Genomic DNA, 26,818 nt, shown 5'->3' with positions numbered 1-26,818 from the left:
AGTTTGTGCCACTAACTGAAACCATATGTTATACATATATGTACTGTATAATAATATGAACTCCATGAATGAGTGTTGTAAGGAATTAACCTTCTTAAAAGTACTCAAAAGTACAAACTTTTGTTAATTTTGTTGAACACACGACATTTGAGGAGTGTGATATAGTACATGTTTACATCTTCACACTATCCAACATGTTTGAAAATAATACTTGATTTATTTTATATGAATTGCATTGATGACCAAAGTTTAATGGACATCTCTAAGGAAGAAAATCAAAAGGCAGAAACAAATTAAAAGAAATTGTTATTTATTCACAATATATATTATATTTTCAGTCGTGAAGGAAAACAAAATGTCACCTAATCGAAATAAATACAATGCTTATATACATTATCTTACAACTAATATTAACACCTCAGTTTACACAGAAACGTGGAGAAACCAACAACTCCATAATATGATACGAGAGAATGCGCAGCATTCAAACTAAAATTAGGCCCAAGCCTAGACATCGTTCCGTTCCGTATTTACAGCCTAAGACTACAAGTTTAACAACACCTCAGTCGGGGTACAGAACCAGTAGTTGGATACTCAACACAACAACCAGGCAGTTAACAACGTGGGATTTACAAAAGTACACAAATAAAGGTATAATACCGTAAACCGGGAGAGACTGACAACATTGTGATGGAAAATGCTCAGTAATTTACAACATGAAACTTTAACTAACAAAACTACGTTTCTTTTGAGTTAAATCACATAATGTTTAACAAGTTTTGTTGGAACAGCTCTAGACTCAGAATATTATTGGTGTTACAATATATTTAGAGCAGCATTTATTGGCTAGTTTATGGAATGAAAACACATCAATACTTCGTACGGTTTTCTACAATATTGCAGCAAAATAAACTAAACAACTTTCCTGTAAATTCGAAACAAGAGGAAAAGTTGAATTTACATAGGATTTAATTATTGTACCTACAATATTGTCCATTCAAAACTTTTCCTTAATTTGACTATTCTTCAACATGCCAAGTTATCTAGACGGTTACGAATTTAATTAAGATTCACAATGACGATTAATATATTTATATAAATATAACGTGCAACAGTTAATTAGTGCACCCTTTTAAGTTTTTATTAGCAAAGCTATATTCAAGATTAAGTGAGTCAATCCTTCTCCAACAAACACTCACGGACACAATTTTAAAAATTGTCAATAACTGATGGAGACACTCTATTAAGACTATGTAAGACTAAGTATTACAACAAAACACTGGTAAATGCTTAAAGTACATGAGTCGGAAGAACTGAAAGAAATTAGCTTCTTTAAAAACAAGTAAATCGACTGAATTAAGTAAAGAAGTACCCTACAGAACGTACCAAAAGTCTTACCAACTAATGCAACAAAATTACTTCATTTTTTATATCTCCTCAGCAGTTTTGTTGCAATTTTAATTAATTTGGATTGTCAGAAATGGGAATAAACCATGGATACATTGTATTGTGGCATGTTATGCAGAGGTCCGATATATCAGACTGTGGGGTGAAAAGGGTAAAGAACAAAGATTTTTAGATTTGACACCAAACAATTACAAATATTTTTACTTTTAAAAAGTATTTGTGTGATGAGGAACATTTGAAATCATGTAAAAACGTATGTGATAACACTGATAAACATTGTAGCTTAATGGAAATGTTAATTCTCTGTAAACTATTAATTACGATCTCATTTCAATAATCCACTATAAAAATGCTCTATACATATTTATTAATATTTTGATTGACTCTTGTGTATCTTGAATATTATATATAAACACAAAGAAGAGTTTAAAAAAATGTTTCTATACAATAATTATATTATTTAAAAACTAAAAAATAAATATATCTGAACTTTGAATTTCAATACTCTCTGTCCAAAATCAACAAGTGCCCATATCAAATACTGAAGCATAAAAAAAATATAAAAAAATTCCCTTTAAAAAATATACAATAACTCATCACCAATAAATATAATACTCAAAGACTCCTAACAATTTTTTCATAGTACTGCAATGCCTGGAGTAGGTTCTGCAGCACTCGAGATAAATCTTAAAGAGCAGAGAGCCACTCCTTTTTAAATAACACTAATGTGTTGAATATTTCCTGGCAGTGAATAAAAACAAGTTTTTTAATTGAAAAAACATAGTAAAATGTTTTTAATGTAGTGGATACTCATGGAAATGAAATACGAGTTAATGCCTTAAATCTTTCAGTCCTTCTTACTGTATGCAGATATTTCTTAACATAAACTTAGCTTAAAAATAAATTAAACTGTGGCAGTACAACTAACGTATGTAATAAAAACGGCAATTACAAAGGTCTCATTATTGTATAAAAAAACCCCAAAACAATAAGAACACTACAATTATACAAAAAACTCCTACTCAGTTAAAATCACTTAGCTTTATAAAAAATACATTGAAATACAACGGATACAAAGTGAGTAGTGAAAATATAAAAAAGCACTTTCTCATAATATTAACTTCTTCCATTCTCACACAGTACACATCTCAGCTACCTAACTCCAGCGTCTGCAATTAATACAAGTGGAATGAGTGAAATGCTACAATGTTATTGTAATAATAAAACAACTATATAATTAAAAAATTAATAAACACGGTTAAATGAGTAAAATTGTAGGATCCCAATTTAATTGTTAATGTATTGCACATAATAATTATTCCAAGAGTTCAAAATAATTAAACTATTCGGAAACATCACTTATCATATACATAATTTAAGTTTCCAACTGAACTGTAAATTGTCCAAATAATAAAACTGTTATGATTGTAACAGATATGCATTGTCCTTGTTTGGTTTTGACAGAATAAAAACAAAAAAATATAAGTATACAAAATATGGAAATTTTAAAATACAAAATTTTGAGCACTGTGAGTGAATCAGGACTTTTCCGTATATTTGCCATCGTTCACTAAAACAAGTAATCAGTAACACTACATTTCGAGATCTGCAATTTGATCTCTTCCTCAGTTAGGTAACTAACCTAACACGAATCTACAATCTAGGTCAAAATAAACAAATAATACCAGAGCGTTGTGAAGTGTGTAAAATAGGAATCACAACAAACAATGGGCGGGGTTTGTTTTGAGTGTCTTCGTTCTTCGCCTACTATTTTTGGATCCCTTCATACGAACATGACTCCAGATTTCAGGAGTCAAGTCTGCAACAGCATCAGATTTCAGATGCTACACGTAAGAGGAAGGTGAACTGGAGCTAAATTCAACATTCACAACAACAAACAAGTTGTGTGTTAACTCCTTCCACACTATCTCTCCATTGGCAAATATATGGACAATTCCCATTTCCTTCACAATTCTTCCATCATCAAAAACGAACTTTAAACCAAGACTTTTGAGCATTGTTGCTCAAAATGTATGATGTGTCGTTTGTCTTTAAATAATTTGACTAAAACTGAACTTAAGGGAACGCTCTACTTTAGAGATGAAGTCGAAAATTGAAAAGAGGAAGGTGACAGCTCAAAAAATTGACTTACAAATTCACATTTTAATTGTTGGCAGATTCCTTAATTAAACACCCAGTTTTCGTTTGGAATTTCATGTATTGAAAAATAAGGTGTAGAGAATAAGGAAGATTAAAATGCTATTTTAACCCTATTTCAAAAGAAAAATACTTAATAAGAAATCTTGAAAGATATACGTGAACAAATTTATTACAAGATAAGAGTACGTCACAACATGACATGACACAACAGGTTTTGGTGAAGTTACATGCAGTCTATAGCTCATTTTATTCTTAAGAAGTCCTCTGGACATAGAGAAACAAAATTTGCACATCCGCAGCTGACAAAAGAAATTTTGTATTGACATAATTGGTCATAGCCTTTAGTGATGCTTAGCCAAATTCCATGCATGGATCATAATAGAACTTATTCTTGTCTATGTAGAAAGGAAGTTTGATGTAAAATGCAATATTTACAAATCATAACTTTCTCAAGATAGTGGATAGTTAGGCTACATGTGTTATTATATAAAACATGCATAAGACTGTACTATTTGCTTAAAAATTCATATATTCTATGATTTTCTTGTGGCCATCACAGATTATGGCCACACTTTCCAGAATTTTTATTTTTACTCTATGAATAGACGTCACTTGAAATCTAAAATGATTGGATTTAGGCTGTTTAAAAATGTCTTTACCTCTGCAATTACCTTATTGCCATTATGGTTACCCAAGACCAATGTAAAAGTGTTCGCTAACTGTCAGCCAAATCCCATGGATCATCATTGAAGCTGACATAGAACATTGCCTATATATATATATATGAAACTTCATGAAATATCTCATGTACACAGGTCAGTTTGTTCTTAAGATTTCGTGTGGACAGGCAGAAGTGAATGAAATTTTTTCCAGCCCCTTAAATGATAAGACTTCGCTAATGCTCAGACAATGAATACTAATAACAGCCTCCCAATGGTCTGTAATTAAATTGGCTTGTGTGAGCGGAAGGCTGTTTTCCCGTTTGTGTTGCAGCACCCCTTATCATTATTGACATCAACACACCCTGATGCTCGACATACTAACATCTTAATTTAACAGTGCTGACTGCTTGGCTAATAATGGTATCACATAAAATTGTGCAGTAAAGTAATAACTCTGCTATATTGGTATATTTCAACATCTTAGTGAAGTTTTAATTCAACATTCCTCAACTTTGAAAGAAAATCACTTTATACACAATGTCCATTATCAAACCTCACCATACGATTTGTCAAGTCAAAATATAAAAAATGTTAAAGTATGATGTTAAAACTATGTAAACCAACTAAATTGTAGGTTTAATAAGAGGTACTTGCCTCTATTAAATAAACAAATAATATTTAATGAACAATTCAATCAAACAATTTGTATTGCACCCAAACAAACTTCATAGCTTGTGTTCAAAATGACAACATGTACTATTTACTGTTCTTAAACTTTTCATAAACATTTTGGAGCTATTACAGATTGAACACATAGAATGTCTGCTATTTTGAAACCCAAAATCATATATTTCTGAAACATTTTTAAACAGATCACATTTTGCAACAAGTTTAAGCTTTACACATTCCCTTAATTTAAAGATATATATATATATATATATATATATATATATATATATATATATATATTGTTCTAAACATACAAATAAACAGACAGGCAGTAAACTAAACAAGATAGGTCTGTACTTGATATATTTCTTACTTATTTTGACTTGACCAGTAGAGTAATTTATGGACACCCAGTATATGCCACTAATAAAACTCTGGTACACTGTGAGTACCATGGACTTATTTAAGTCAGGCGATGACAATTTCCAATTATAATAAAGAAACAAATTATGACTGCAAAAAGTCAATTACGAGGTTAACTGATTAATCAACATTAATTGCATATTTTAAACACCTGAGGAACAGCTAATAATCTACATCACCTAATACTGATTCCTAAATGTAGACAGAGAATTCAGAAATTAAGTAAGTAAATAATAAATTTTCCATTTTGTACTAGTTCTATCAAGAGATATTTTATGGTTTTATATTTATGCCTAGAAAACTCCACTAAACCCAAAAATACATTACACTGCAGTACAAACTCAATTTCCATCAATCTCTGAATTGCTCCCTCAACATCTACTGCATTTTGAATTGGACAGGATTGGTCAATTTGGAGCAACATGTCTGTCAAACTCGAGTATTCACAATTTATAATGACGCTTACGCTTCTAACAATTCTACAGTTAATTTTAACCAGAATTAGATGCATAACTGTTAAAAAGGAAACAGTTGAAATTTTTAACATTGCCACAGTGAGAAATTTGAAAAAGTATCATGAAAGAAAGAGTCACGTACTCATACCAGTGTGAGTTAAAAGTATGGATACACTCTGTTGAGTTTTTGATGGATAAAGATGGAAGGATGGAACTCTGGACACCTTTCCACTACCATTTTGTGCTGGATTGAGATAGAAAGCTCTAATTTCCATAGTTCTTTTATCAACCTTTCAAATGAGGTGTCACTTAATGAAACTTTACATTTAAAAAATTTGAGCCCTCCCCCAAATCCCATTTTGGAGAAATGGGCAAAGTTGTAACAGTGACTAAATAGTTCACTTCTATTTCTTATAAATGTGTCTTTGAGTTCCATCCCTCCATATTTATCCAACAAAACTAAACAGAGTGTATCCATAATTTTAACTCGCACTGCACAATGAAGACCGCAAAGTGTGGAAACTTTGTTTATAGTACATAAACGTGTGTAGTATAATTTTTAAACGGTCAAAATGTAGTTAAAGTATTAATTGTAGCTATATCAAACAAATAACACTGATAAAACTGTACATACACATTCAGGACTTTAAATGTGGTAAAGTTGATGCCACAATGATAATTATGTTATGTACAAGTATTTTTTAATAGTTTTTTGTTGATTAGTTAAAATTTCCAAAATATTAATTTAATAACTTACTAACAAAAATGTTACGTACATTTCAAGGGGCAATTAAATTTTTATCAGTACAGTTATTAGCTATAATTGGTAGAAGCTTTTAAAATAATAACTGTGAAGCCACAAACAGTTTACATGACCCTGCGAATGGAAAAGTATTTTCAGCTAACAAATGAGAATTATATGGTTGAAGTAACAAATGCACTGGAAGTAGCAAATAACTAAGTGACCATTTTATCAATAAAATAGGTGATCAAAAGAAGAATGGTGCTTATTATTACTTGACACTTTCGACACCATACATTTTTCACTTTGATAACCAACTTATATTTGATCTGGTTTAAAGTTTTTCATAAATTACCATAAGTCAAGTACCTAATACTCTTTGACCATCTTAATTTTTGTTAATTGTTGCTAATTAAATTATTTCCAACAGTAACATTAATGTGTTACTTATAAGTGTGTAACAGATATTGAGCTTATTGTAATACTGTCAACAAAACAGACAAAAATGCAAAGACCACAAAAGTATTTTCAAAGCATTTATGGAAGTAAAAAATTTAAACAATTGTTCCAATATGTAAAAACCGTGGTGTAAAAAGGGTGAAGTTATAAAAAATATATTTGTCCACATTGTTGCCCAAGTGACATGTTGATTTGAGTGAATATAATACTCAGAAGACTGCGGATGCAGCACATTTTTAATCTGCTGATTTATACACCAAATAAAATTTTGGAAATATCCAACAGCAAAATAAAAGTGATTAGTTTTTAGATGATAAAGTTTGTGCAGTTATGGAATCAATGCCAAACTAAATATATTTAATTTTTTCCTCAAGATACCAATATCTAGAAAATACATAAGTATATACATATATCAATTTTTAACACACTATGACTGGGGTGCACACCTACACACCTCCTAGGTTTCTCTTAACCAATACAATTCAAAACGAGGAGGATGTCTTAAAATGTGCTTAACAATTTATAAATTACACACCATATCTTCCGTAGACATGTTGACTGATAATTTGAAAAAATAGTTAATTGATTATTAAGATGATATCTTTTATTAGAAATTATTACTTTATATTGTGAATTATTCTATAAATTGAAACTGAGCTATAACACAATAAATAAAGGACTTAAAACATAGAAACAAATAGTAATAAAAACTTAGTAATCATGCATAGTAATCAGATTGTATGTGTACTGGGTGCCGGCTATAATTTAACTGTTATATGACACTCAACGCCATTTTTAAGCAAAAAAGTTAATTGAGTTGAATTTAAAAAATTTAACACTTGTAAATACTTAATATACTGTATATACGTAGTATACTTAAAAATACTCAACACCTGTTAAGTAAATTCATTCGATTCTGTAAAATCAAATGATAGCATATACTAAGTTTAAAGATTCACCGCTTTAAAACATAGAATTATTTTTGTAATTAGATTATGTCTGTGGTTTAGACAAGAATAAATAAACTTTTACAAGTATTTTACTTGGAACAAGCTAATATAATTGGACTTAATATACCTGAGCCATTTATTATAAAAGCTCATAGTCTGAATGATAGGCTTAAAGCCTACAATATAATTTAACTAGCCTATAATTTAAAAGCGTAATTTTTAATTCCCTTATCCTAGAGCTAAACGACTAAGTCTTAGTAAAGCATTATTTTAATGAGAAAATAATACTTTGACACTTTTATGTTATTTACAACAACAGAAAACTAAAGTCTAACTGAATAAATATCACAAAATACAGGAAAACAACAGCTAAGAATAATTTAGTGTAACAGCCGAAAATTGAAATGATAGTGAGAACATGGAACAGTCTTATCGGAATGAAGCTGAGCACATTTTCACGACATAACAGCAGGAACTATGGGGGGCAGGTTGATGGTCTGAGTCTCCCCTCGCAGAATCAGCCTTAGTCTCTTCATAGGGGGTTGTACCTGCATCTGCATGGGATACATACCTGGATCATCGAACTTCAAATACTCTCTAAATTTTCGCCGCCGCCGCTCACGATCTTTGTTCTTGTGTTTCTTCTTCCGATGCAAATCCTCCTCTTCCAGATCACCGACACCTTCCACCCTCAGAACTTCGTACTCCGGTTCTTCGCTGGCCCAATTCATTCCCGACTCGGACGAATCCTCTACTATCGGACTCCGTTTCATTCTCAGTGTCAGTTTTAATCTTCCTCCTGCTTGCTTCTCTGGTGTTGTCGGTTCACTTGGTGGCTCCGTTTTCGGTGGAGGTGAGTTGTCACATTCTTTCTTCTCTTCGACTTTTAATCTCCTTAAAGACACCGGTTCATTTACTTCACACTCTTGATCATCAAATTCATAAACATCCTTTTCATTGGGTACATCCACTTCTTTCTTGACATCAACTTCGCTTTCAGGAACACACTCGGGTTTCAAAGGTTCTACTTCTGGCGATTTAGACACAGAATCCACCACACACTCACTCGGTTCACTCTTAACTTCTGGCTGATCACTGATCACATCCGTGCTATCACTAAAGCTGTTATACCTAGAGCGCCTACTACTTAAAGTCCTTTTCGGTCTACTCACAGGTGAATACACATTTTCTAAAACAGTGTTAACTTTTTTTAATACACTTTTTCTACGTTTACTTACTCTATTAACAAAAGCTACACCTTTATCGTTTTCCTTTTTAGAGACTTCTGTCCGTTTCACTTTATTTTCAAGTGGCTCGACCACATTGGTTTTTTCCAACTTGGAGCACAGTTCACTCAAGTCGTTATTGTTGTTGTTCACCTTCTCTTTCATCACTGATGAAGTGTCTAACACCGGCTCACTCAACCGTTTATGGTTCCGAAGAGACATACCGTTACTGGCACTATCACTGACGTCCGCAGCAGCTGAAGGAACCGTCGATGTCGGACCACCCCCGTCATCCACATCCTTCTTTCTGGATATTGACTTCCTGAGGTTCCTTGCGTGTAACCGGCTCTCTCTGTCTACCAGGTGCTCACTGCGAGTGCGGAAACTGTCTGCTGTGATGTCCGAAAAGCGTGTGCCCTGCGCTAATAGTAACTCCGCATCGTACTTAGTCAATCCTTTCTGTCTGAGCTCTCGCATGCTGAGGGGAGTCACTGCGTTGCTGCCCACTGCAGACGAACATCCACTATTGCTGTCGCTGCCACACTCCGATGGTACTGAACAGGTTTCTGTTTTAATGGGTGTCTTCTGTCGGCTCTTTAACCGGTTAAGTCTATTGTCTGTTTCTCTCAGCTTGTATCCTGTCTTCCCTGAATCCTCTTCCATATTCTCTTTAGCATATGCTCCCATTCCTCGCCTGTAACACACAGAATACGTATTACATCACAATAATTCTGGATTTGGTACTTACTTCCATTTTAAATTTTAGTTTATAAATCTAACAGTACTAAGAGCTATAGTTGAAATGGTAGATGCTCTTGATTGACAATGGCAACGTACTAATAGGCATGGCAACAATAGTGGGACAGACTACTGGATATAGGCTAGGTAATATACAAGTTCGGTACGTTATACTCCTGTGTCCTTCTTTCTTGACAAACTGCATTACGATACAACTTTCTTTACTGACAATGGGATTATTTTTGTACATTTTAAAATACTGATAGGTATAGTTCAAATTATCTCAAAACTTAATTTGTGACGCCAACGTGTTATGAATAAACTCTCAATTATTTAAAATCTACAATATATTATTGAACTATTAATTTCAATTACCTACAAATTTCATAAATCCGCTCAAAAAAGTTTTGTGAAAAAAACAGTGGAATAAATAATGTAACAAGTACAAAAATATTATTATAACTTGTAGTTATAATTCAAAGATATTAATATTTGGCAGTTAGTTGATTTATACATGATGTTCTCTGAATCATTTTTCCTGCACAAATAAGGTTTTAAACCAGGGGAATTTATAATGAGATTGGAAGGTAGATTTAAGCCAAAGTGGGGACATAAGATGTCAGTAAACTCTAGAGTTACGATATAGCTGTTAACAAATTTATAAAATATATCTGTTCAGTGTTAAAATTATACAACTTCAATTATATTCAATAAAAACTCGAGATGTAGTAATTCAATAAATACTAGGAATAATTTTAATTCAAAAAAAGGACTTATGGCAATAGTTTTTTATACATTTAACAGTTTAAAAATCATAGTTATTGTTCTAAAACATCGCACCATACGTAAAACCTAAAATGTAAGCAAACATATATGTGTATTAAACAGTCTTAAGCTGCTCACAATATAATGTAAGTTTAAGAATGAGATATACAAATTTTGATTTACAGAATAGGAAAAGTTACACAATCTTTCAAAGTAGTGCAATTATTTATTACAACATGCAAAATCTAGCTGATGATACCACAGATAAACTAATTGCTTGTAACAAAGGTTCATGTTTTCATTAAAACGTGTATAATATGCTCCCTTTGTGGATTTATTTATCAGACCACTGTAACCAAATATGTAGCAGTAGTTGTTTGGTTTTTTAGTTTATACTAAAGATTTTTACAGATAAAATGTTTTTGGTACTGTATAAAAGATTGAGAAATGTGCCTCACAAATTAACACAAAATTATTTATAAAATGTATTTTTGTGAAGGAATGAATATGCAACTTTAATACAACAACAGGTTATAAGGGAGGCGGAAAGCATTTAGCAGCCCTTCTCTGATCTTTTACACAAGGAGGGTTAACTCTCTTAACCCTGCCTGATCATTTTTTTCAAGGGACATGACAGGTGAAAATTCCTATGGTGGCAGATCATGTTTGGATGATTTGTGACTTTTCCAGAAGTGTTAAAAAAATTAATACATGTATAATATAAATCAAACTTTTATTATATTGTTCAGAGCAACATGTAGAATTTAACAGTCTAAAAACATTATCTCAATATGAATAAATTTTTCCACATTTTTTAGTATTAGTAACAAATAATTTTGTAGTAAAATAACTTTACAAATATCAAAGAGTTTCTAATTTTACCTAGTATTTTGAGTATAAAGCACGTTTTTTTGTGGAAAATAAAAGAATATGTATATGGTAAAAAATACAAAAAAGATGTAAATGAATGAGTTTGTTACGATAAAGATATGACTTACCAAAAAGTTCATGTCTTTATGATAATGTAATAATCAGCTGTAGAAAAATAAACAAAAACATCACTGAAATCAGCAACTCTTTGTTAATGTGCACAGTAAAATAAATGATAAATTGGACATATATCTCATACAACTGAAAAGCAAGCAATGCCATTAAAAAACCAGTAAAGGAGATTGTCACTATTAGGGTCATCAAACATAGCGACAATATCTTGACTTAGTTGTGGGCACACAAATAGAAAATACCATAATACACCTAATGAACTGCCAGCGCCAAATGGTCAGAGCTAACTATGTACCTTATAGAAAGGCTACATATTATGGGTTGCAAATATAAAAGAAACGTAAGCTACCTTTCACAGGTCTCACACTCGCAATAGCTGTTGTTATCCCCAAAGAAGTCCTCCCCATAGAAACAGGTGATCTCCTCTCCAGCCTCTATGTCCCGCAGAACTTTGACGCAGGCTGTATCTCGTCCCGTGGCCACGAACTGAAAGTAAGATAAGTTAGAGTTACTTGAAGGTACAACGTAAACAATATACCTATTCATATTTTGCTAAACAAAAGTGAACCATAGTTTTCTTGCATTTATACACTATATATATATTTATTATATTTTATTGAACTGCTGCGACGTAATTGTGCTTGCTCCATACAAAATACAGTAGAGTCCCGCCGATCCGAACCCCGCCAATCCGAAAATCCGCCTAATCCGAACACGGCTAGGAGAAAATATAAAATTGCTAAAAAGGCAGGAAAATAAATTAAAACCAGTTATTATAGTAAAACGTAAGTTTTATTCCTCAAAGCATTTACTTACTGACATATAGAAACTGAAATTACATTTTAAACGTTAGATGATACATACATTGTACGGAATTTATACTGTTAATAAATGAAACATAGTACTGTACTGTACTGTATTTATAATCTACAAACCCCTACGCAAGGCTTAGCAAATAATTTGTACTTTAACTTGGACACAATAAGGGATAAAAACGTAAAACAAAACACTGCAAAACCCAACACTTTCTTAAGACCTAAAGTCAGTGATCTTCTTTTGACGCAACACACTAAAACGACTGGACGATGCAATGTTTCGCCAACGCCGAATGAACATTACGTCATTGGGAGTAGCAGCGGCATGTTGCTCGACGTAGCGTAGAGCGAGGTCAAAGGCACTTGCAGCTGCGCTGTGTGGAACAATATCGGTAGTTTGGACGTCTCCCTCATCCTCACTGCTACATGAGTCATCAGCTGGGACTCCTTGCACCTGTGCCACGATGTCTTCGTCTGTGTACTCCTCGAAGCCTTTGTCATCTACAGCCGTCCACTCATCAACACACTCCTTCTCTACATTTTCGCATCCCGGTATTTTTTTTACAAGAGGAAGAAGTTCGCATTCATTTACCGGTGGAACAACCTCTTCAACAAACTGCAGATCAGGCCAAAGATTTTTCCAAGATTTCTGCAGAGCTCCTACGCTTGTGTTCTCCCAAGCCTCTGCCACTCAGAAAATTACATCTTTGATCGTGATTTTCTTAAGCTTTTGGAGAATTGTGAGGTCTTCATTTTCCTCAAGCAGGCTTCGGAGCAGCTTTTTCCGATAATTTTGCTTCAACGCTTGTAGAACTCCTTGGTCCATTGGTTGTATGATCGAAGTAACGTTAGGTGGTAGAAAAATGGCTTTTATATCACCAATAACCAGCTCTAAGTCATCCGGATGGGACGGAGCGTTATCTATGAATAACAACGCTCTATCAGGCAGTCCATTTTCTTCATTGTAGGCTCTCACGTTGGGCACAAATTGTTTCTCAAACCATTCTTGAAACAAAGCACGATCCATCCAAGCTTTCTTTTGGTTTTTATAGTAAACCGGCAGAGCGTTCATATTCATGTTTTTAAAACATCGAGGTTTTTTGGATTTACCGATAACCATCAAAGGTATCTTATTGGTGGCGGAAGCGTTGCTGCATGCTAATACGGTTAGTCGTTGCTTATCCATTTTAAATCCTGGAGCGGACTTTTCTTCTCTTGAAGCTAGGCTCTTTGTTGGCAACGCTTTGAAATTTAGCCCCGTTTCATCAGCGTTGTACACTTGCTGGGGTGAGTAGGAGGATGTAATTTCTTTGAACTCCTGAAGATACTCTGCGGCTGCGTTGCTGTCTGCAGACATCTTTTCGCCAGTTACAGTCAGTTGCCTGATACCGTGCCTTTTTTCCACCGATCTAAAAAACCGCAACTAGCCGAAAATGACGGATCGCCTCCCATAAGGATGTTTAGTAGAAGCGCCTTTTCTTTAATAAGAGGGCCGGTAATGGGAATGCCTTTTTGTTTCTCTTGAGAAAACCACAAGTAAAGTGCTTCATCGAGTTTGTCATACGATGACACAGTAGTAGTTTGACGTTTTTCTATAGTGTTTTCACTTGTAACAGAGCAAAATTGTTCGATTTTTGCCCGCTTCTTTTTCCAGTCACTGATCGTCGCTTTACCGACACCAAATTCAATTGAAAGTTGAGTAGCACTTTCACCATTGTCTAGTCTTTTGAGAACTTCGAGTTTTTCTTTTAACGTACACGAGTTGTGTTTACGTTTACTAGCCATAATGATATCGGATATACGCACAGAGCAGAGCAAAGAACAAACAAAACTGCAAACCACAAACTACAGAATACACAGTAAGAGCACGTGCTGCGCGTATGGAAGATTGCACTAAACTGTCGTCTCGCCACTCGTCACCGGGGTGGGTGGTGGAGGGGATAGGGGTGAGGTAGTGGCAGTCCAATAGTTTTGCGCGCCACACTGTTTCAAGGTCACCGACCAACTCGCCCCGCCCACCACAGACAGGTGGCTTCTACTAGATTCATTACGCACAAACAATGGCACTCAGTTTCGACCACGCGATGTTACCGTACAAAGACAGGAAGCTGTAATATTATTATTACGTTTAATACGTACTTACTATTGTTTATTGCATTTGATTATTGTATGCATTTAATTGTTTTAAAGCCACGTAAATTGCACTTGAAAGTTGATAAATGGTACTATTTAACAAAAATCCGCCTAGTCCGAATTTCCCGTCAATCCGAACAAGGTTCGGTCCCAATTAGTTCGGATTGGCGGGACTCTACTGTAAATAAATTTTCTATTCTTCTCAAGTCTTCTTTAGTTAAAGGATCTTGTAGTACATAACATTTATTCCTTAACCCTTTTAGGACGACAAAAATTTTGGTTATTTTTTAGGTACGCATTTTTTGACGTGACCATATTTCATAGCGAACATACCAAAGAAGACGACGGTGAAATTGGGCAAAATGTAGTAGTTTGATAAATATATTATAAGTCCATTATTTTAAATTGTCCTTACACCATTTTTTATCCACATGTACATAATTAAATTGTCTACAATATGGTAGCATTTATTACTATTTACAATAACCAGAAAAATTAAAAATTAAATAAAATTTTAGAATTTTTATTTTATTTTTTTATTTTATTAGTTTGGCTTCAGTTTACTATGATAAAAAAAAATTTTTTTTACCGTGGGAACTAATATTACTATGTTTCTTACATAGTTTTCAGTTTAAATACAAAATTTTATTAACATTGGTTGAGAAATAATTGTTTTACAACAAAAAAACTTACATTACTACAAATGTTCAGATGCACTTTCTGAGTATTGTAACTCACGGTCCAGTTCACTGCTGTGATCAGCTAAGTTAAATTGATCCATATTCACAAAAGAAGTTGAACAAAACACATTTCACTATAAATCTATAAACACTAAGTTTATAACTGATCTGAAACAATCAACTATAGTCAACGCGACCGCACTGTGACTGACTGAATGTAAACAAACTAGACGGAATTGGCGCGCTCCGCCGACTGGCACTACAATAGGCGCTCACGTGCAGCTGTTCTAAAAATAGACATATGTTGTATTGTTTGGCCAAGATAAGTTCCGAAATACTCCATTTCCTGTCTCAGGATGTGCCTCTACAAGGAAAACTAATTTTGTTCATCGTATTTTCGATATTACGTGAGTATTATGCAAACGTAAACCGGCGGGCACATAAAAGTCCGCTCGTCTTCTTCGGTAAAACTAGTGCGGACTATTGAAAGCCCGCATCGTCTTCTTCGGCAAAACTAGTGCGGACTATTAATAGTCCGCTCGTCCTAAAAGGGTTAAAAACATATGCATATGTAGTGAAGTAAATGTATAAACCCTTTTTCTGTCCCTATTTTATTTATTGGTAGACCATATTTGAGCATAGCACATGAATCTATTTCTAAAATAACAAATATATAAAATGTTACGTCATATCATTGTTTTCAAAAACAAAATGAGAACTTTAGGCACAAAAAATACCAAAAAAAACAATTAAAATCCCTTTTGAGTGTTTTAATGTACCAATATTATCTATATATAAAAAGGTATACAAAATTATTACAAAAAAAGTTAAAGAAAAGTTTTAAAATATTTGAACTATAACATATTTTTATCGGTTCATCAATAAATAATTTATACACTACTAATCATTCGTACTCTCCGCAAATAGCACACTCACAACGATGATGTAAGTATAGAAATTACTGAAACTGAAAATTAATTACTAAATTAAAATTACTAAAGAACTGAAAACTTGGTTATGTATACAACAGCATTTGAAACAAAAATAATGACGAAATCACAATTTTAGCGATCAATTTACATAATGCCGATTAGCTGTTATCAGTGAAGACGCAGCTGACCGAAATCTGAATCAAGATATGCGGCACAAAGAATTTTTTACACCAATAAGTAATAAGGTACTTTATTTAGGTCTCTAGTACAAATTATGGGAATCGACCCATCCCTAATTTAGATATATATAATTCACTCGAGTGTTATCTCACGTATTTCAAAAAAAGGAAGTATAACCTTTTTCTAAGTTTTTCTGTATAAAACCACATATTATTATACCACAAAAGCATTTTATATCAAATTTTAAAACCAACAATCAAATTTGTGAAGTCTTTTCTTGGTTTGGACTAATTATAACTATTTTGTTTGATGATTTTGTAATTAACATTTTCAAATTATAAGACAGTAATATTTTTTTACAAAAAAAAAAAAATAGAACAATGGTGAATGTTCACATTGCAAAACAATCAATAAAAACAAAGTAGCAGTTGAATTATTCAAGGTACCGGTTTAACTGAGGCTGTTCAAAAATAAATTAGCAACTCTTCAGGAAGCGTGTACAAAATTATGCTGAAGAAACCATCAGTTTAAGTACAGTGGAACATTGTGGTTCCATCTGCATGGGCGTCTTTTTGTTAGTTTGAGCAATTACAGTACAGGGTTAGAATGTGCCGCTTGTTTGCAGATGGGTGGCAAGTAAGTAATTCATTGTATAAATATACCATTTTTATTAAACAATATTGAGTATTTCCGAGTGTTACTGTATCCAATGTGGTCCTGGTCCCATTTAGTCAGTTATAATTGGACTTCTACTGTATTATATTTGGTGGTTACACATAATGATATCAAGGTAAAATTAGCTGGTGGGATTGTGTCACGTCTTTTAGCACTATTACAATTAATGCACACCCAAATGTTCAACAAGCCTGACTGATGTCTATCATCCAGTTGAAGACTAGTTAAAAGTAAGTAAATGTTGTCTGAACAAGTGCTTTAAATTATAAACACATCATTATTTTTATCTAAACACTGAAGAAATGTTACTTTCTAATATTGGTAAAATCTTCACTTTCAGTGCAAAACACAAAAAGTTCTCATGAGACCAGGGATTAACCAAGGAAGTATTTACGAACCTAGGAGTAAAAGATTACCTTGCAGTTAGGTCGACAGTCATGGTTGATGAAGGCTGCAGGTCCCAGCCATAGCTGTGCACAGTTTTTGCGGCAACTGAACATCACGGAGAAGTCATTCTTGCCAGTGTGCAGCAACTGGTTTTCCTCTTCCTGACTTAGCTCTGCGATACAGCCTACCAGGCAGCTTATCTTTTCGTTCTTATACCTGCACAAGGACAAAACTGATGCGTAAATACCCCTCCGCCACTGTGGTACCACCTTCTTCCAGTCTCCCCACCACTTGCCCGCTCGCTTTATCCCCTGACCTGGCCACTGCCACTGCGCAGCTAACCTCACACCAAAACGCAATCTCGATGGATATGCTATGGCTACATTAGTCTGTTCAATTAGTATTTTATGCTTGGACTGCGACACTTGTATAGGCCTAAACACAAAAATACAATGTAATTATAGTATAGGTAAGTAGCTGCAGTGTAAACAAAATGGTGCGAGCGAGACACAATCCACACACCTGATAGAGATGAGGAGATGCTTGTCCCACCCTCCACCACCGGAGGGGGCCCTTTCTGTGCGCAGCAACTAAGATATTTACTTTTGTGCAGATTTCTTTGCAAATAGTTTATCTACAGTGTATACTATTGATATTCTTGATTTTAAACATCCGTGCCTTAAGAAGAACAAAAATATCAAACAATTAGTTGATATTAAATTTATTAAGAACAAGAAACTCACCACTTCTTTGTTGCAGATATTTTTTGCACCTTTTTGTCCTTCTAATGAATATCTGTAGCATGGTTCTATGGTAAATCCAGAGTCTTTATCAAAAATTCGAAGATACCTATAAATCTGAAACAAAATTGAACCAGGGTTTTGTTAAAATCTACATTCTCCTGGCTAATAAATTCAAGACAGGTATATTTTATAGTAAACTTACTTATGTACTTTTCTTTTAAATACGAATAAATACAAATACATTTGATTTTTTACACTATTTCCAGGAACATGAAAATTCATCATTGTCTTCCTACTTTAAGGAACCAATCTTTGTCACATAGTTCCTCAACATGTTTTCCCTGTCTGAATAATGGCATCCTCAATGAGTTCCAAATCATATAACAAGTAAAGCTAAATCAGAAGTGTATACATTGAACATCATAGGACTCAGACAGCTTCCTTGAGGAACTCCATGATGTTTTGCTTCTGCAGCTGAAGTTTCACCTCCCAACTTTGCAACCTGTGATCTGTCATCTAAATAGGACATGACCACTCAGTTGGATTTTAGCCATGGAAATGTGTTTAAACAGTCAGCAATTTATGATCAATACAATCTAAAACCTGTGAATAATCCAGTAACACCAAAGATGTACTTTCCCACATATTTTGCATAAATTAAATCACTAAATAATTTACTAGTGCAGTATATGTGCTGTGATTTTTTTTCTAAACCCAGATTGTCTGTGTGGCAATATTTTTTTCATGCTTCATATAAACTACTATTTTGTGCAAGGCGATCATAAAAGTTCGTGAAATCAAGAAGTACCTGTAAAATCTAGAAGCAAAATCTAACCATTCCAGTTTTTTTGTCTTAAATATTTAATCAATTAAATTCATATAGTATAATAGGCATTTTTTCTAATTTTTGAAATGTTTATTCTGGTTTAGAATTTTATGTTTGGTCTACTAAAACAATTAATTGCATTTTATTAATATTTTTGATAAGATATTCGCTGATAAACAGAAATTTGACAATAATAAAAACAGTTAATTGAGTATTCTACTCACCATTTTTAAACTAAAAATCTTCATGATACAGAAATTGACAATGAACTAAAGTTCTAAGAAAAGGTTTTTACAAGGAATTCAAAAACTTAAAATCTGATGAATAGTATACACCTGTAACATTTATGTCTACTATATAAATGTAAACAGAAATTCAATGTATTCCAAACAAACTTAATTAACCACATTTAGCATCAAACGTTTAAATGCTCACATGCTCCTCTAGCCGCTGGTGCTGCAGTTTGTTCCGCAAACTAGTCATGGAGCGAGGCAACCACTCGCCAGCCAAAAGTCTCTTATATGTTTTTTCATAGTTCTGGCTCTTCACAAACTGCTCAAGAATACTCCTAAGTTCCTCCTTGTTGGCCTTCAATGGTCGATACCTGAAAACCAGAAAACTTATGAAAGAAATGTTAAAAACAGCAAAATGCCAGTTAATCAAAACAGGGAAGAAATTCACCGTTTCGTATACCCAACTTTTTGGATAACCCAATTACATCTAAAAATAACCTATTAGAATGAGTGGGAAACAAATAACCTAAAAACAATTTCTTTAATTGTATTATGAAAATGAAGTCAGGAACGGAGGAAAAGACTAATCTCAGAGACACATTTACCCAGCCAGTCAGGGGGGTTTGTAGTGATGTGTCACTCATGCACACACTCTTCTGACCATAGGCGGAATTTGACACAATGTTCTGCTGTTAAATATAACTTATTTTATTTCTCTATTTAAATAAAGGTTAAAATTTATGGAGTCATTCTGGTTGACCAGAGTGTTCGGTTTTTACCGGGACTTTACTGTAATACTGAACTGAAAATCCATGCCATGTTCTGTACATCAGTCAATGATTATTCCTCTACATTACGCTTTGAAATGTGATAATATAGGAGCACACACATACTCTAATAATTATTATTATCAAGCCTATTTGATGTCATAGGGTTAAGCAAATGGAGTGCAAAATATCTAAAATCTTGAATCGGTTACAAATAGGGATCAATAATTTTGTTCTAATAAAACTCAATATATCTTCTAGGAGCCACTTTTTTGAAAGAACAAAACACATGTACGATGATTTCCCTGCAGATTTTCTTATCCATTAGTAACAAAGTGGTAAATTATGTCAAAGGTAAAATTTGTTACTGATATGGAGGATCTATTCCAATTTATTCTTAAATATCTTCTGATATTAACAGATTTAAGTACTAGGGGTGACATTGAGAGGAAGGAAGACTTGAAATCAGATTTCTCCACTTCCGTAAAGCTTATACTGGATATTAATTACAGAGATATTAACTAAAAAAATACCAGTCTATTAATTAATTAAGATTGATTTCATTTTTAACCTTAAATTGTGTTGGAACTGATTGTAGCTCGGCCTTACGGCACCAACGAAATGAGCTCTTCATAGACAATGTTTTTTATATTGCTTCCTAAGTTATGTAATATCTGGTAGTATGTGGTAGTGTGCTTTTAGATAACATTACTAATTTGTTATTTGTCTTAGATGTTACTATCATTTTTAAATGCCACTACGGTTCAGCTGCCACACCACAACATACATAATTCATATCTACTGGGGTTCTCATACTCAAACAACTTGATCTGCTATATGTTAAACTGTTTATTTATATATACATTTCATGGTTTAAAATTCTACATTGTTAATTTTTTTAAATGTTCTATTCAATAATAAACTGTAAACTTGGTTGTTACTAAAAATGACACATTGTATAAATTCAAAGGTTTAATGTTATCACAATAATATATTGTTAACTACAATAAAAATTAAAAAGTAAAAATAAACAAAATCTTCTAGGATACTAATACTTATAAGAATTTACTTGTTTACATTATCTATTTTCTATTAACAAGACATAAATTATTTGTAGACTACCTTTATTTATCATTTATTTCATTTTATTATCTCTTAGTTTTTATTGTAAGTAACTTAACAATTGAAAAATGATTTTGAAAAACTATAATTTCTCTAGCAAAAACAGAAACGAATTACTAATGGAAAGGAAAACCCATACCTCACCTACACCTCTGGTAGGACATTTGGCCCTTGGGTAGGATGATGTTCCACATGGATTTTATGTTTTAAATAAACAAATTTTATTCAATTTGGGGTGTGTGTTAGTTGAGAATAAGTATGAATAAGTCACATTGTGCTACTTCCAAAACTGAAATTGTTTACACTAATCACCTACCTTATGTTCATTTTGTGCGTTATGAACCCCAAGAATGGATCCAGGATAAGAGCCGTAGCCAAATCATCATTATCCGATAGCTCCTTGGGTGTCATGGCAGTCGGCTGTTTGAGATTCAGGTGCCTCATCCCGGTATCCACCACCATTGTGTTACCAAACTTCTTTCACTGTAACAAACAAATGGTTACAGTTTCATTTACAATGGTAAACTATGATGTTTGCGATATAAAACATTTAACTTCCAAACAACATGAGCATTTTAACTGGTGTTCGATGTTGATGTGAATGCTAGTCAATGACACAAACCATGTACATCTTTACTTCGAATAATTCAAGGTTTAAGCTGGAATGGAGATTTTCTAAGCAAAAATACTACAAGTTCTAGTCCTTCAGACTTTTGGTAAACACATTTATGCTGTAGCACTTATGAATTGCATCAGTGTTCAGAAAAGAGACCAATAACAATTTGACAAAAAACTGAAGTTCTTTATTATATAAGCCTATCAAAACTAATATATACATTAATATACTGTTGTTAAAATATCTACAATCTGATCCTAAATATAAACAATTAATAGTTTTAGTTTTTTTTGAGGAAGTAAAAAAAAACACAAACGGTTATAGACAAAAAAACACTAATTTTAAAGTTATTTTTAAAATCTAATTAAAACGGAAAAGAACAAAAGAAAATATTTCTCTGAATATAAAGTACACAATTCAATTAAATGCTGATGTGTTGATCTCAGTAATACAAATTATTTAGTTAAGCTTATGAAAAATAAATATGCACTAGATTAGGAATCAACCTTATTAAATATGAAACCTTAAAACCAATGATTAAGACCTCACCAGAAATTGAATTTAGTGAGTGGATGTAATTGTTATTAGATTGCAAGGCATTGTATCTGATATTATAATGCATAGAATAAATGTGATGCCAAACATAATTTTCTTCACAGTATTATAATCAAAACAAAAACAAAAAACAAAAAAAAACCAATACTTTAACTCTTTTTTTTCATAAAAACGGCAAATCATTAGTTTTTTATCGCTACCGTCACTATTTTTAAAAAGCTTTTCCGAACAGCATCACATTTTTCCCTTTGAAACAAGACAAGTGCTTTAACCATGAACTGTTTGCAAGTTGCCAGTATTCCAATAAGTACCAGTTTTATGGTTCCTTGCATCAACTCTTCTTGACTAAAACCGTCTCTGTGAAGGCAAACACACTTTTAATGGCAAACAGCTGTAAAGGTTTGACCAACTGATAGACAAGTATTCCATATAACCTTTTCCCAGTCCAAAATAGTACACCAAAATGGCAGAAGATTTCAACACATGATGGGATGTCCATGCGATGGATGAACTCCAACAACACTGATAATTTGGCTGAAGGATAGCGCCCAGCAAACTATCAAGAAGGCTTAAAACCCACCCAACCCATTTCAAAGTATTTAGGCTATTTTATTTAACACTATTCTTAAATATTTATTAATGTGGTACTACTCAACAGAAAACTTGATAATTATACTTTTGCGCTGAAATTACTCAATAATCTTGTTTTTAGACATTTTTTTGTATGAGAGCAAGTATTTTTTTCATCAAGTTCAATATTAACTAGAATACTTTGGGAAAATAAATATAAAACAAGTCTGTATGTTAGTATAAACCAAACATTTTTTATAGAAGTTTTAAAAAGCCCTTGTTTATATCTATGTGTTGACATAACATTGTGTATACAACATAATTTCCTGCCATGTATGGAAAGTACATATATCCAATTGGGAAAAATACAGATAAATAATTACCAACACAGTGTTTAAGGGTAGACTACAATTACCTACATAAACTAAGACATTAAGGTAAAATAAAAATTAACAATCATCTTTTCACTGGTGAGTAGCTAATATCCGCGTTTTGACTATACACAGAAAATATGAACTTAAAATAAAATTTAATTTTAAAATATACTGTACACAAAGAGCTACAAAAACACATTAAAGCAACTAGTAGTTTGCCAACTATACAGCCGATTATTAGTTGTTGTCAGTGAATAGATGCAGCAGATCCGTGAACGATGCACCAAAATAAATATAGAAAATATGAATTATAACCATAATATTATTTGTTAAACTAATGTTATTTGGTTATCTATTTACATAATTGTAAATCAAAAAGTACAACAAAAACATATTTTAGCAATTGGTAATTTGCGTATAGCAAATCAGTGTCATTCACGAATAAACTTATTTGGATGTAATATTCTTCTTCGACACACCACTACTAGTAGCCATAATATTATGAAATCATATCATTCCACTATTTCTGTTTATATGTAAACTAAAATCAATGATTCATGATTTCACTCATCTTCTTCGTTCCATTGTAAGTAGTACGGTCCAATAAGCGGACCCGGTTTTTTATATTGAAGAATATAATCATCGATACCTAATATTCGCATATCGAATCATAGACTATCAATCGATATAAAAGTAATAACAATCATATGTTTAAATTAAAATGTGAATTTAATGATAACAAATAATAAATGAACATAACCAAAATCAGGGAAACTCATAACTTTAACTAAATGAAACAGAACGAAAACGTTTTTACTAAAGTTGTGTCCACCATTACCTTCTTTTTTTGCATCTGAAGACGACCATGTTAGCTCCTCTGACAGTTACATTTGTTACCTTTCCACAAATATCACATAATGGATTCTAACCCAACATCCTGAAGCCATAAAAAACATATTTTATCGTCTTTTAAAGCAATTTCGTGAAGCTTCCTAAGATTGACGGCCATTTTAATACACAATGTTACGTGAAATTTAAAATATTACCTTGTATTATTTGAAAGTGTTTACAGCTGTTCATATAGATTATTTTAAGTTGTTTAAAAATAATTCATCAGTATAAAAAACATATTTTATCGTCTTTTAAAGCAATTTCGTGAAGCTTCCTAAGATTGACGGCCATTTTAATACACAATGTTACGTGAAATTTAAAATATTACCTTGTATTATTTGAAAGTGTTTACAGCTGTTCATATAGATTATTTAAGTTGTTAAAAATAATTCATCAGTATCGATTGATTATATCGATGGTTATGATTAAGTAATATCGTTTGCCAATTTCGATATAAAAAACCGGGTCCGCTTATTGGACCGTACCCTTCTCTTTAACCCTATATAGCCACAACACTCTGGTCCGTACTACACAATGTTGTAATTTTGAGGTTATCTATCCCGCACTGCAAGTAAAAAAAGAAAAAACATCCCTCGAGATAGGTTAAGAAAAAAACACTATCTTGGAAATAGGTTACCACTGAATAACCTGTTACTGGCACTAATACTGCAGATCTGTAATGGCAGCAAGTGCAGTAGTTATGTACATATTTTATTTGTGTCAGACATGTTTATCTTCAAAATAGTAAAAAATAAGTAAATGTTAATACTGTTTTGTTTGTTATATTTAATAATATATATCCTAGATTGGTTTTTATTCACCATAACATTATTATTTTATATACTGTAATTTGAAATGCAACATAATGATTCTTTACTCATGAATATTGATGATTGGATATTATTGATTACTCGAGTTTTGGACGCTTATTATACTGCAGCCACTTCCTAATACTGATAATATAGTCAACGGGTGGAGAGATAAAACAATAAATACTTATTGCCAGCTTTTATAACATGCATTAAATAATAATATTGTTTAAAACTTAATTCAAACAAAGTAAAATCATTTTTGTGGTATTTGAGTTATGACCTAAAATAACTAAGGGATAATAGTAATGAACAGGCATTGTTTAGGCCACAAGCTCATTTATCCTTAATAAGAAAGTAAGTAAAGTAATTGTAAGAAGTAAGTTAGTTGTGTTTATTATACTTAATGAATACACATTTAATATTATGTCTAGATTATAATACATTCTCACCCTATTACTTTTCTAAAACATAGCTAAACTAACATAATTTGGTTTGACATTTTAGTTTTTTACTATTATATAATTTAATCAGAAATATCATTGATTTAATTGTCATGGTGGTCGCTTATACTACAGCCAATAGTGGTATCACAAAAATGGTCACCTGAGGGTTCCTTACTTCATTTAATTGGCACCAATACAATGGTTACTTGTGGTTCAAAGGGTTACATAAATGTTAAACTTATTATTGACAGGGCCTATAAACGTTCTAAAACAATAGGGCCTATATGGCCTAGTTCAAAAGGACAACATTCCCTAGGGCTACCGTAAGATAGACTAATAAAATTGAAATCATAATTCGATCTTCCAACCTGTTGTTTAACTTCACAGATACCAAAGATGGTAACATTAATTACTGTAAAGAATAACATTGGCATAGTTTGTGAACATAACCTATAAATGTTTAAAAATAAAATTCATAAAAATTAGCAATGAAGTTTTGTACAATCAACTAACATGAGCTAGGCCTATATAGGACAAAAGTTGGGATTTGAAATATTTATTATTTTTTAGCTTGACCCTAAACTCACTCATCAAAATGTTAACAGACCTACTTTGTAAATAACAGTGCAGGCTAATGAATGTAAGAAATGTCAATAAAATATATGATTGAATCTGATTAAAAGTTAGGCATTTTTTAATTTTTTTTTACTCAAATAATTTGATCAATTAAAATTAGGCCTAGCTTGTAAAACACCCTAAATATTTATAATTTTTTTAATCTCACAAAAATAATTTATTTTTACTATCTTTAGTTACCTTAAATAATTGTAGAATATAAATACAACTGACACCATTTAAATAGATGAGGAATAACGTTACCGTTAAAAATTAGTAAGGTGAGGTTACCCGTCGGCTATGTTTGAGCCGTTTGACAAGACACTTCCCACCCCACCCATTCGTCCATAATAGCCTAGAGTGGCATTTAAATGTTAAAATCTAATATTGAATTGAACAAATGTCCTTGTTGAAAGACAATCAAAAATAATGAATGGAAAATTAAATGTAAAGGAAATTAACTCCAAATTTAGTCGTAATATGATGACATTTTGAGAAAGACGGTAACACTAAGCTCTCTTCACCATGTTTAGCTGAACGTAGCTGCAGCAAACGGCAATCAAAAGCCTAGTGTTACAATTGAAATTTTCATGTTTAAAGGTAGAAATACTTACCAGGAAAGATGAAATCCTGATAAATGTCTATTCAAGTGTACGGTAGACACAACATGCTTACTTTAAATTCAGTGTTTATCACAATAAAATAAAATTAAGAACAACGTTCCTCGCTCTGAAAGACGCTAAAATCAATCATGGCAGTGTGAACTCTTGAGGGAAACTGATTAGTAAAAT

At 32.5% G+C, this 26,818-nt stretch overlaps 1 protein-coding gene across 1 annotated transcript; it reads right to left on the bottom strand.

The window, feature by feature from the left end:
* Positions 1–293: 293 nt before the first annotated feature.
* Positions 294–26,818, bottom strand: LOC124362043 (histone-lysine N-methyltransferase KMT5B-A). The gene is given in 9 exon segments (XM_046816199.1): positions 294–2,576; positions 8,499–9,847; positions 12,008–12,144; positions 17,490–17,676; positions 18,204–18,226; positions 18,228–18,317; positions 19,465–19,633; positions 21,468–21,634; positions 26,642–26,818. Coding segments are annotated over 8 exon segments (2,118 nt in total). The 5' UTR covers positions 21,614–21,634; positions 26,642–26,818; the 3' UTR covers positions 294–2,559.

This window comes from Homalodisca vitripennis, chromosome 5, assembly GCF_021130785.1.
Source record: "Homalodisca vitripennis isolate AUS2020 chromosome 5, UT_GWSS_2.1, whole genome shotgun sequence".
NCBI lineage: Eukaryota > Metazoa > Arthropoda > Insecta > Hemiptera > Cicadellidae > Homalodisca > Homalodisca vitripennis.
Note: the sequence above shows the minus strand (reverse complement) of the source record. Positions and strands in the feature narration are given on the sequence as shown.